The sequence below is a fragment of the Lissotriton helveticus genome, chromosome 4_1 (assembly GCF_964261635.1).
Source record: "Lissotriton helveticus chromosome 4_1, aLisHel1.1, whole genome shotgun sequence".
In the NCBI taxonomy this organism is placed as follows: domain Eukaryota; kingdom Metazoa; phylum Chordata; class Amphibia; order Caudata; family Salamandridae; genus Lissotriton; species Lissotriton helveticus.
The window spans coordinates 1,470,263,194-1,470,276,287 of NC_136063.1; the positions used below are offsets into that span (position 1 = coordinate 1,470,263,194).

General features: G+C 46.8%; 1 protein-coding gene across 4 annotated transcripts in view; it reads left to right on the top strand.

Annotated features, from left to right (window-relative positions):
- FARS2 (phenylalanyl-tRNA synthetase 2, mitochondrial) overlaps nt 1–12,518 on the top strand; it is a 1,625,806-nt gene extending 1,613,288 nt beyond the window's left edge. For all 4 annotated transcript variants that reach the window (XM_078688052.1, XM_078688053.1, XM_078688051.1 and 1 more), the window contains one exon: nt 11,952–12,518. In XM_078688052.1, coding sequence (XP_078544178.1) covers nt 11,952–12,090 — 139 coding nt within the window. In that variant the 3' untranslated portion in view covers nt 12,091–12,518. The remainder of the gene's footprint in view (nt 1–11,951) is intronic.
- Nucleotides 12,519–13,094: the final 576 nt, after the last annotated feature.

The following is a 13,094-nucleotide window of genomic DNA, read 5'->3' on the forward strand; positions in this document are numbered from 1 at the left end:
AATGTGTTTTACTGATAGGAGTATGTGATTTCCTCCATTTTTTCTCCAGACTCCTACATTTTTGTTTCTCAACTCTTAGTTCTTCTGTATACCATGTTTCTGTTTTAGTTTTAGCACATTGCTTATGCAATTCTAACGGTGCTAGTAAATCAATGGCTTCCAGAAGTGCTTTATTGAATTTGACTAAGCCTTGTTCGATGTTATCCTTTTCAGAGAAAGTGGGTTCTTTCCATATTTTCTGTAGTTCTTCAAGAGTTATTTTATGCCATTTCCGTTTCCATATAGCAGGAAGGGGTTTAGAGGGCAGTGCACAAGGACCAAGTAATTTAAAAGTTAACATATAGTGGTCTGACCAGCTAATAATAGTGGTAGGACAACATGTTATTTTAGGGCAATTGGTTAAAATTAAATCCAGTGTGTGGCCGCCCAAGTGTGTTGGGCCCTTATTCTGAGTTTTAAGTCCCAAACTAGATAAATCACCAAGCAAAGATATAGTGTCAGGGTTGTTTGGCACGTCTATATGAATATTAAAATCTCCAAGGAGAATGAAATCTTCATCGGCTCTAAGATACGGGGCTAATAGTTCCATGAGAGTTAGACAGAAATCAGAGCATGAACCAGGGGGACGGTATACTAATGCTCCTTTCCACTGTGATTTAGGGGAAAAAGAAAATCTAAAAATCATTATTTCCATCTGAGCATTGCTACGTTGGTCAAGTACTGAGATCTTTAGATTCTCTTTATAGACAACAGCCACACCTCCTCCAATTTTAATCGGGCGATCTAGGTGTTGAATCTTATATCCAGCTGGGATTCCTAGCATTATTGCTGGGATGGTGTGGGGTTTTAACCATGTCTCTGTAAGAAAACAGATGTCTGGCATGTCTGTATTAATTAGTATATACATGGTTTAATCCAAGGTAAAATGTATGAATTCTCGATTCTTCTTTCATCCAGAGGTTTGGATGAAGGGAAGTTCTTCCTATCCCTGCTTTGTTTGAAGGCTTTACAATTTTAATATTTTAAATCAGATATGTATGTGTGTGTGTGCATTCATGTGTGTGTGTATACATGTGAAAGTCTAGGTATATGTTGAGTGACATCTGGATTCTCGAGTGACTAGAATACAAATTGAGGAGCCTTGGTAACACCACAAAGTGTCTGAATTTCCATGTTTTAAGATGGAAGAGAGCTATCTCTATCTTAATGGTAGTAAAACAGAGATCATAGTGGTTGGTGATGCAGCAGCTAAGACTATCTTAGTTGTAAGGTCAACAAATTCGGGAATAGCTTCAGTTGTGATACAAAAAGCAAAAGATCCATGTGCAAATTCTATGTAGACCTAACTTTCTCATCCTAAATAAAGGATATTCTGAAAGGTACTTATAACTTTCCTAAAATGAACCTTTACATTGGGCTGGTCTGAGCCCTTGTAATAGCTCGCTACTGGATTATAAGTAAGGCTCCCAGTTCCCGTTTTATGATTTTTACCAATAAACACAAGCAGAAAGCAATCCTTATACCTTTCTGTTTTTATTTTTAATTAGAGAAAATGGAAATGAGGCATTCTTTTGATTGGCTGTTAGTTCTGTCAGTGATGACTCCAAAAATAAGATTGACAACATAGGGATTTAAAAGAATAGTGATGAAACATCCGTATGAAGTTGCAGCAGGTAAAGATGCAAGAACATCTTTCAAATGAGTGCATTGTTGCATTAAAAGTGGATGCTTAGACTAGTAAAACCCTGTACTCTTCCGAGTGTTAGTTTTATTTATCAGTTAAGTACATGCTGGTCATTAATTCATTTTTCACTGAACACAAAATAAATGCAGAGTAAATTTTTTTTTAAAACATAAACCCGTCAGCTCTAAATGTAAGCAAATGCTACTTCCAAAAAACTCAGAGACTGTAAGTTCAATTCAGTTGGTCAGACTGAGCCTTAATCCCTAGTAGGGTGAATTTACAAAACTGCATCTAAAAATCTCTCCTTTGACTCACCGTGGAGTTTAGAATGAAATGAAAAGTCCTCTGGGACTTGCCTAGTCAAGACTGCCTATCGAAAAAACTTTCTCTCTTGAAGTCAATGAGCATTCTCCTATCAATCGACATGCATGCTGTCTTCCAACTAAAATTCAAGTGTTGAAAGCACTGGCGCAGGTCCTATAGAATACAGTGTTTTTGGTGTCTCAGATACTTTCAACCCAGCCCGGAGAGCGAACCAAGCCACCTTCGTTTGAGAAAGTCTAATGGTTTAAGTGAACATTTATTCGGGAGATCCATTAAGGTATAACCTTCCCCTATTTACTGGCCTGTGTCTGACTTCTCTTGCTCCCTTCCTTTCATGAACTCTCTGGAATATGTAATTTCACATCCTGGCTGGACTCCAAATTCCCTCAGCCTGTGGCACACAAACTCTGTCCTTGCACTAATTACCCTGCCTCCGAGTAGCCACTGTGGAGACAGATAAGGGAGGACCTTGTGTACAAAGCATTTTTCCGGTTGCAAACGGGCAGATTAGCAGAATCAGGCCGTTTGAGACTGGGAATATGCTTTCTTAAATGTACAAATTGCAAAATGTGATTTGGTAACTTGTATCCCACTTGCAAAGGGGAAGGGATCCCAAATACCCCTTCCCCTTTGAGAATGTAAATAAAAAATATTTTTTAAGAGCAGCCGGGCCAGACTAGCCATAGCGGGCACTGGGCGTCTCCCCGGTAGGCCGGGGCCGGTTTTAGGGCCCCTGGGGGATGTTTTTGTTACCGGGGGTCGGCAATATCGCCCCCGGTAACAAAATCGCCCGAAACCAGCACTCGCAAACTGCTCGGCTGCAGTCCCCCTCACCCGGGGGCGGGGGCAGCTGAGCAATTTGCCGGGCCAGTTTCTGTTCCCAGTCCGGCCCTGAAGAGCAGGCATGGGTCCCACAGACTACTGCTTACTCTGAAAAAATGAAACTGCAAAGTTTATTTTTTTGTTTTAAATGCAGCTTGTCTACCTTTGAGTAAAACGGGCTCCATTTAAAAAAACAATAACAGACATGGTGGTCTGCTGACCTCAGCAGCCCGCCATCCCTGTGATAGCTGTGATTCCTAAAGGGTTGCAAATGGTGACCTACCTCATTAATATGCATGAGGTAGGTCTATGAGTGATCCATTAGGAATTGCAAATAAAACTCAAAAGAGTTTCATACGTTAGGGCTACCGATTTCCTAATGTTAGTACATCTAGCTCAAGTGCCTGTCAAAACCACCAATATAATTATATGTTCTAAGTATCCTATTATATAGAGTACTAACCCAGGTTTACGTATCACTGTAACTAATGTCTTAGAAGTGGCCAATAGCATTATTTAAAACACCAATAATAAGGGATGAAAGCATTCATAGCTGAATCTGTTGCTCCTGTGGTAGCTAGAAGTGACCGTGATACGCTCCATTCATTGTTGAACGACACATATGTATTTTCTTTCCGCCTCAATTTCTCCTGCATTAAATATTAATTTTGGGCCACCTTCAGTTGGAGGTGGTACAGGTGGTTTGGTATCATGAATATGGGACAGAGCTTTGTTGAGCTCTTTCTGGAACCCTAACTTGGAGCTTCTTTGGGACAATTTCTCCTCTTCTCTTCGTTGTGGTGCTTGAGCTCACCTCTTTGTTTCTCTGGAGAGATTCTCCAGAAAACATATACTTAGGCCGTGTTATTTAACAATAGAAAATGGTATTGTTCAGTGCTGAATAGCTGAGGGTAGCATTCACAGCTTGGATGGTGTTGCCAAAAAAGCATGTAGTCATGAGATACAATTCCTGTGACATGCAACTGTTCATTTACAGGAAATCGAATTATAAATGATGTTGTTCAGCAAATTCCAAAATCAATGGCAATATAAGAGTGCGGCGACAGATGCTATTGGATGTTTGTTATTGCCAGTCAATAGCTGGGTAATTGCTCATTTGTCCTCCCTGATGAGGCAAGCGCGTGATAGTGCATTTTGATAGATTTGCCGCAGATGTTTAGCGATGCCTACCACAAGCCCTCTTCCTTAGCCAATATGGAGTCCCGTGGTGGTATTTGTCACTGACGTAAAAAGCAGTTTCCACATGTGTGTGTGTATTTTTAAAGTGTTGTCTTTTTACCAGCGACCATACCAATAATCTAGATTCCTTATGACTTAATTAAGGGTAAGTAATTTTGTGATAAAAAACAGCACTTTATAATGGTCCCAGAACGCGAAGTGAATGGACTTTTCAGCAATGTAAACAGCAACTTATTGAAATTCTCGTGCACCTAGTCGACGTGGTGCCAACATTCAAAAGGGCTGTATCTTCGACCCAGTCAAAAGCTACATCCTGTCCCGTTTTCAGAACGAACAAATGTATGGAGTTCCCAATCCCATTACGTGCAGTTTTACCTTATAATATTCTTTACGGATAACCTCAAAATCATTGAAAATAATGTCATTTCCTGTTCCATTTCACGAAAGGAACAGCTGTTCTATGGAAGAGGCAGATGGAACGCGCAGGCACTACTGACATGGCAAGCAAAAAGAGGCAATGCGCTTGCGTCTCGTCTCGTTCTGGGGTTTAAATTAAAAAATGTCTTTATAAGCAGCTCTCCTTCAGCTTGGCATTGTCAGTAGAGGGCTAAAGCACGAGCATGTCCTCGGAGTGTTATATGTAACCTCGAAGAAACTCACTAAGCTACGGATCCCCAGTTGTCCAACTCTTTTCATTGTGGCTTGCACACTTCCTAAGCCTCAAAGTTTCCAAACTGATATTAAAATAGAAGATATATTAAAACTGGCTCTTTTAGACTCATGTTGGAATGTGCATGCTGCAGAGTTTTAGGATAATGTAATTGTCTCCTTAAAAATGGGGAGAGCATTGTTTACAAGCAATGGAGGGTGAAGGAACTACCCAAGACACAGGAGTGAGCTACAATTTTTTTTAAAGCAATGAGGATTGAAAAGATATTTTATGCTCACCTTGGTCTAAAAAATAAATGTTTACAGCCACAGTGAAAGACTCTCCCGAATCGAGAAACCACAGATAACACAAGGTCGTGAATATTAAATTGATATTGGGTTACCTGTTGGAATCGGTGGATTGCTATGTTATATTTTTACTTATTGAGCATTTTTACATATATTTTTGTTAAAAGAAAAAATATCTTTAAAGCAGGTGCACTAAAAACAAGGCAGACATGTCTCAAATATGTTCAACTATTACAGACGCAAGGGGGGCGTGGCCAGCGGCATGGCGGCTTAGACGTATCTAGCCGGAGCTCCTGCCGAGCAGCATCTTAATCCGACGTATAACTTTCCCCCGCGGAACACCGACGACAGCCAGCGGCAGCCCAGACACCACAGACACTGGTGGACGTGTGGAAGTGGCGGAAAAGTGACAGGGTCCGCGGCAAAACGAAGGTCCGTGACCGCTCCGATGAGCTCCTGAGCGGACAAGATGGCGGCCGCGACGCCCGAACGACCCCGGCGAGCCTAGGAGGCATCTGTAGCCCGCCTGGAACTACGGAGGCGAGAGACGGCATCGCATCGAGAGACCAGCCTCGGTGAGTCCGCCTTGGACAAGGAGAGAGGCTCTGAGGCGACACGGGACGCTGCGGTCTACCGGCGGCCTTTACCAAGATGGCGGCCGGCGACTTCCGCGGCGGCCACTGAGAGACAGCAGCCCATGGTCTGGGTGAGGCGGGGGCCCCTGGCGGAAGAACCGAGGCGGCAGAGGAGCGGCCAAGCGAGGTAGCGGAAGCTGGCCGTGACAAGGGGCCGCGGGCGCACACGGACAGTGAGAGACCGCAGCTACATGGCGCAGGCAGACGGGAGGTGAGCAGGGGAGCATACGAAAGCTGCGGGGGCCAGCTAGTGAATGCCCGGTGTCGGCCCATCTGAGTGGCGGGCTCCCGACCCCTATACCCTCGCTGAGACGCATGGAGAGTGCTGTCACCGACCTGGCTCGTCTGGAGAGGTAACGGGCACCTGCTTTTTTACAGGCTTGGACCAGACACCAGGGGCGAGGGGTGCATGATATATCCGCACCCACACCATACAGGGCTCATACAGGGCTCCCCACCTCCTGCACAGGCGGAGTCCCTCAGGGAGGGAAACAGAGAGCGCAGAGGAGACATCCAGCTGCGGAGCCGAGGCCAGAAGATACCGAGGAGAAGATACCCTGCTGGGCGTGGATACAGGCGGTGTAACAAAGCGGAGAGCCACTGCTTCCTGCGTGGCCTGGCACATTCCCACGCGGCGACGGGGGTCGGTGGCGGGCGCCGAGCGCCAGAAGATTGTACCCGAGGAACGAGAAGCCATGGGGAAGGGAGATCCAGCAACGAGGACTAAGAAACAGGGCCCCATGGATAATTATGCAGCGCCTCGGCCGGCAGCGGAACAGCAGTCCGGGCCAAACGGATCGCGGTCCGATACGGCGATGTTGATGGAGGCCATCCAGGCCTCTAGGACTGACATACAGGCGTCCCGCTCGGCCCTGGAGGTCAAGATTGGAGAGGTGGGCTCTGAGGTGACGCTGCTGAGGCAAGACTTCCGGAACCTAACAGAACGGGGGGCGGCGACGGAAACTGGAATAAGTGATCACGAGGTAGCCATAACAGCGCTGAAGAAAGAAATGGCTGAGCTGCAGGCCTCACACCGTCAGCTACTGTGGAAGGTGGACGACGCGGAAAACAGATCCAGACGCAATAATCTACGCTTTGTGGGCTTTAGGGAAGGAAGCGAGGGGAAGGACATGTCCTCCTTCCTACACAACTAGTTGACAGCTACATTCCCAACGGCGCAGTTTTCCGCATGCTTCGTCATTGAGAGGGCGCATAGGGCCCTTCTGGCCAAACCACCGGAAGGGGCACGACCAAGGCCAGTTATAGCACGCTTCCTGAACTATGCTGATAGAGATTTAATCCTACGAGAATCCAGGAAGCGGGGAGAGATTCGGTGGGAAAACACAACCATAATGATTTTCCCGGACTACAGCCAGGAGGTCTCGAAACAGCGTCGCTCCTTCGACTCAGTGAAGGCAAAGCTGAGGTCTTTGAACATTTCCTACATGCTTCTCTTCCCTGCAAAGCTTAAAGTGCTTTTTAAAGACAAGTCCTTCTTCTTTGCACATCCTGAGGACGCATGGCAGTGGCTTGAGGAACGTCCCATCCTGAATAGTAGAGAGGCGGCGGGCCGGGAAGCGATGGAGGGATCATTACGAGGACAGCCGATCCAGGAGCGGCCGAAACCACAGAGAGCGAAAACGAGACGGATGAAGACTCGGAAACCGGAGACGCCATACCAACCCCGTGATGCGGAGGATCGGAGAGGGAGCAGGTCAACGTCGCCGGGTCGTGGTCCGGTGGCAAACTCTAGATTCGGCGTCTTGAGGAACGGAACCCGGTCGGAAGGAGACGAGGGAACAGTATCGGAGGGCCGCACGTCCGAAGGGGAGGAGGAGGATATAGTAGAGGAGTCAGAACACCCGCTGGTCACAGAAATCCAGCTCTTGGAACAGGACTCGTCGGGGCGGGCGCCCACCATAGACTCACAAGACTCACGCTCTTGAATTACATTGGTGTCCGGGGACTAGAGTGATTGCAGCTCTGCGATATGGAGCACGCAAGTTACCACGCCCTTCCTTGTTTCATACGTTCTTCTCATTGTTTTTTTGACAAGTTAAGGGAGGGATGTGTGGGAGGGCGACAGGCCTTCTCCCGTGGATAGTTTGGTCCCAGGCGGGGACACAGCTGACAGGGGAGGGAGGTGGGGTGGGGAGTGGGAAGGGGGGAAGGTTTTCAATGTTTCTCGAGTTGGGGCCAGGGAAAGTTAAGGGGGGAGGGGGGAAGCAGTTCGTGGGCAGAAGCAGCGCACCTCGACACACCGCATCACTCTTCCACCACAGGAAAGCGACACGATAGACACTGATGGGACACAATGGCAAGTGCACTAAATACCTCACATATGGGTTACCAGGGAATGTCCATATTGACGTGGAATGTCAACGGCCTTGGGTCAAAGATTAAGAGAGGGCTGGTGACCGCATACATCAAAAGGGTGACACCAGACATAGTCCTACTACAGGAGACTCACCTCAAGGGCAATAAGTGTGCTTTTATAGCGCGGGGGAACTACGTGACACTGGCACATGCGGGGTATACCTCAGATTCCAGAGGGGTGGCGATTCTAATAAAGAAAACAGCACCATTTCATATCACACATACATGGCTAGATCCTCAGGGGACTTATGTGGGGGTACAAGGGACATGGAAAAACTGTCGGTATACTATCATCTCAGTATATGCACCACCGAAACTCCAAGACCGCACCCTCAAAGCAATCACCGCCATCCTTATCGATACAGCGGATACTGTTCAGATAGTAGGTGGCGATTTTAATGACGTCATGTGTGCAACACAGGATCGGACTGGAACAGCGCGTCAAGGGAGGGCATGTTCGATACTAGCAAGACAAATGCACACCATAGGGCTCACTGATGTCTGGAGGTGCCTCCACCCCACACTGGAGGCATACTCTTTTTACTCAGGGGCACACAGAGTCTTTTCAAGGATTGACTACATATTCATATCTAGAGAATACCTAACCCCGAACGACATGGCGGAATATAAAGCTAGGGGTATCTCGGACCACTCGCCACTCTACGCACAGTTGGGACGGGAGAGGGGTAGAATGAGGGCTGAGTGGCGCCTAGCGGCATGAGACCTCCAAACACCGGAAATATTGCGTGGCATCAGAGCAGACATTAAGGTATATATAGCCGAAAACGAAGGGACAGTAGACTCAGGGGTCACATTCTGGGAGCCAATGAAGCCGGTACTGAGGGACCGAATACAGAGCAGATTAGGGGAGGCACGACGAGCACAACAGGCTGAGGTGTCCGCCCTTGAAACGGATATCCTGGCCCTAGAAGCAGCCTACCAACAGAGGAAGGAGTCAGGAACACTCAGACAACTGCTGGATACTCAAAGACACTATAGGGAGACGGTATCCAATGAGGCTAGGACGCAGTCGTTGGCAACACTACACCGATTATACGACGTGGGGGACAAATCCGGCAAACTTCTGGCTTGGCTCAGCAGAAAAGAAAGAGCGGCGAGGTGGGTGGAACAGGTCACAGCGGCAGATGGACGGCAGGTGAATACGGGCGAAGATATAGCGGAGGTCTTTGCGTCCTACTTTGAACTTTTCTATGAGGCCATAACTGGTTGCAAGAGGTTAAGGGGAGGAAGGAGCCCCATTGGTTCCTCTCCCTCGACGCGGAGAAGGCCTTCGATGCGGTACACTGGCCGTTCTTAATGGCGGTGCTACATCGATTTGGATTCGGCCCCAAGTTCAAACAATGGGTCCGACTTATGTACACAGCCCCGCGGGTTCGGGTCAACGGGAGGCTGTCTCGCGAATTCCAAATCGGCAGGGGAACCCGTCAGGGATGCCCACTATCCCCACTCTTGTTTACACTCACCATAGAAATCCTAGTGATAAGGATTAGACAGAATCCGGAGATACGGGGCTTTTCGGGGGGGAACCCCGGCGCTACTCAGGAAAAAATCTCCATGTACGCAGACGACGTGCTGTTGTATGTCACCGAACCGGAGACTACAATCCCGGAACTATTCAGGGAGCTGGGCGGCTTTGGTGCCAGAGCGGGTCACACCATAAATTGGCACAAAATCTGTCCTCTATGACCCTCAGGGTCGGGAGAGAGGGGAATACCTCCCGGAGCAACTAATACATACTCCGACGGGATTCCAGTACCTGGGTATATCCGTCACCCTGGATAGGGAACTCTCATTTCACAAAAACATAAAACGGATCATGGATAGCACAACGACAGAGATGACCAGATGGAGACATCTGCCGCTCACCATTTTGGGCCGAGCAGCGATGTACAAAATGATTGTCCTTCCGAAGTTTCTGTATGCGCTCCAAAATGAGTACTACCAGTTACCGGTTAATACCATAACCAAAATCCACGCAGACCTCCGGGCGTTCCTGTGGCTAGGGAAACAACCCCGAATGGCCTTGTCGACTTTACAACGCCATCAGTACAGTGGGGGGATTTCACTCCCCAACCTAGAGGCATACTACTGGGCGGAGCACCTCGCCCCGATCAATGATTGGCTACACGCGCCTGCTGACCACCCCACGTATGCCCTGGAACGCTCCACTATGTCACACAGAAATTTCTTCTACTATCTATACGGGGGGCGATACAGACTTCGCTTTTACCGGCCACGGTGATTACCCTACACGCCTGGAAAAGGGCTACTAGACGTATGGGGTGGGACAAGAAGCCTACCCGACAGACGCCACTGTGGCACAGCCAATGGTTGAGTGAACTCAGCAAGCTACGCGGTTTCCAGAGAAGGGACGATATAGGAATATCCACCATTGGGGATGTCATTGAAAGGGGGGAGCTGAAGTCATTTCAGATGCTTAGAGACGAATTTGGGTTGCATAACACACAGTTCTATAAATACGCTCAATTGAGACATGCATGGAGGGCACAAAACATCACGCTCATAGACATTCCAGAATATGCACCGCTAGAGGGTAGGCTACTCCAGGAGCAGGTCATAGGTAAAGTGGTATCACTCACGTATAAAACCGTGACAAACCACATATTAGGTGACTTGGCAAGGCTGCGGAGTGTGTGGGAGGCAGATGTAGGAGAAATGGAGGATTTAGACTGGGAGATTATCTTGATGCATCCCCGTGAGGTGGCGATTAAATCAAGGCTACGCCTCATCCAACTAAACGTGCTGCACAGAACCTATTTTGACAGGGTACGCCTCCTCAAAATGGGAAAAATAACTGACCCGGCATGCCTTAGGTGCCACCACGACCGGGGAGATTTTTACCACACGATCTGGGCCTGTGACATCATACAGACATACTGGGGACAAATATTCACTGAGCTAGAGGAGATCCTGGGGTTGGCTTTGACGCGCGACCCTAAATTGGCTTTACTAGGCATGACAACTGAGGTTGACCTGCCGCGCCCCCTACTTATCTTCTTGGTACTGGCCTTAGTGGTGGCTAAGCGCGACATTGCGAAGTACTGGGGTGCGGCGGAACGACCGGACATTGAGGAGTGGAGGAGAGGCATGGACCTGTACATGGCAGCTGAAAGAGTGACTTATAAATCGAGGGGCTGCCCCAAAAAGTTTAAGAGAGTGTGGACAAAATGGAGACAGCACCATGGATTAGAGGGAGGCCCAGGAGGGGGGAACTGAATGACGGGAGGGCTCGGGACACGGCAGATTTAACAGAAGTTGCAATGTGGATCAGGAGCAGCCCGACGGCACATACTCTGGTGTGGGGAGACCAGTCTGCACTGAAAGGGTGGAGGGGAGTTGGGTGTGGGGGAGACGGGAGGGGGAGGTGGTAAGCTGCTTTTGGATTACTGTTATAATGTTAAAGTTGTAGCTACATAAGGAATAATGTGACTGATGGTATCAAAAGTTGCGCATGCAGCGGACAGAGGGGGAATGTTGACGCCCTGCCGGCTGCCGAAATATCTTACTGTTTCTTCTTGCAGATGCAACAATAAAAATAATTTATAAAAAAAAAAACATTTACAGACGCAGTGCATCCTTTTTAATGAGCTCCTCAGGTTGATGCACTTGCCATTCTTCCAGTATGATTAAAGCTCGAGGGGGCTAATATGATTGAGGGAGCAAGTTTAAACATTTGAATTAAAACAGAGGGTAGGAAATCCATCTATTAATTAAAAAATGGATGACTGCATTTGAAATCTGTATATAAGTCTTCCTTATGATTTGATCTCAAATTATATTTTGTAATCCTCAATGTCAGACTCATTTGGGTTCTCTGCGTTTGGACTTTTGATATTGAAAGTTTAGACTTTTGCATTTTCTAACCCTCGCTTTCTTTTTTTTTTTTGTTTCTGTTTTTTTTCACCTTCTAGGACTGGCAGGGCGAGCCATTGCTACCGCCTCACTTACCGCCACATGGAAAGAACCCTCACACAGGAAGAGGTGCGCCTCCTTCACACTGCCATTCAGAAAGCGACAGTACAAGAACTAGTAGTGGAGGGCAGATTTTGAAGAGCTTTCTGGGAACCTGCCCATTGATTATAAACGAGGAGTTTGTCATCGAAGAATACGTCTGTCAGAATTCTGCAACCTAAAAATTATTTTGATAAATGAGCAAGTGTGAAGTTTGTAGAAAATGATACATTACTGCTGAAAAATAAAAAAAACTAGAAATTGTTCTTTTTTTAAAATGCAATACTTTGCCAGCTCCCTGGTGTTACCGTGTGAGCCTACTCTGTGCTTTTAATTGGTCCCTAGGTTCCCTTTTAAAGTGAACACTTGGCTTTTTTCCATTGCTGACTGAGTGCTCCATCCATATAATGAGAAGACCAGGAATCCATAAAAATAATGCAATTTACAATCACTAGAAGTGTCATTTAGAGAGTTTTTAATTAACCTAAAGTATAAAAAAATGAATACAAATTTTCTTTACAAGGCCCTATTTTTCCTTGTTGTGTGTGCGTATTCAGATTGTTTTTTATTGCTTGCGTTCACAGTAACAAAGTTAGTACAGTTGAAACAAGGTAAAAGGTCCATTGAGTTCAGTGATTTTCGAATGCAAGAACCTGGGCAATTATTCGGTGGAAAGCCACAAGAAGGATAAATAAAAACAATTTACAGCCCTTGGCAAATGCTGTTCCACAGTGTATTACAAACTGTACCTCATGTCGCTAAATATCTTGATGCAAGCAGCCACCTACAGTCCTTTTTCCGATATTTCAATACAAATTTCAATACAGACAAATGCTGTTCCTTCTCCCTGATCACAACAAAACTATGCACACAAAGAAATATAGCAGATAATTTAACATGAAAATAATGCTGAAAGCAGTCCTTTTGTAGGTCGATACCCATCAGACAGCTGCGCTGTCTGGTTTGCTAACAACATTTTGGGGACATTCAGAAAACTTCTGTGGGAATGTATTCCACGCATTGCTTACCATTGGCTTTGTGGTTTGTAACTCTTGCTTTCTATTTGCTGGTTCTATTTGTTTTAGGGTGTCCATCGTGAGATC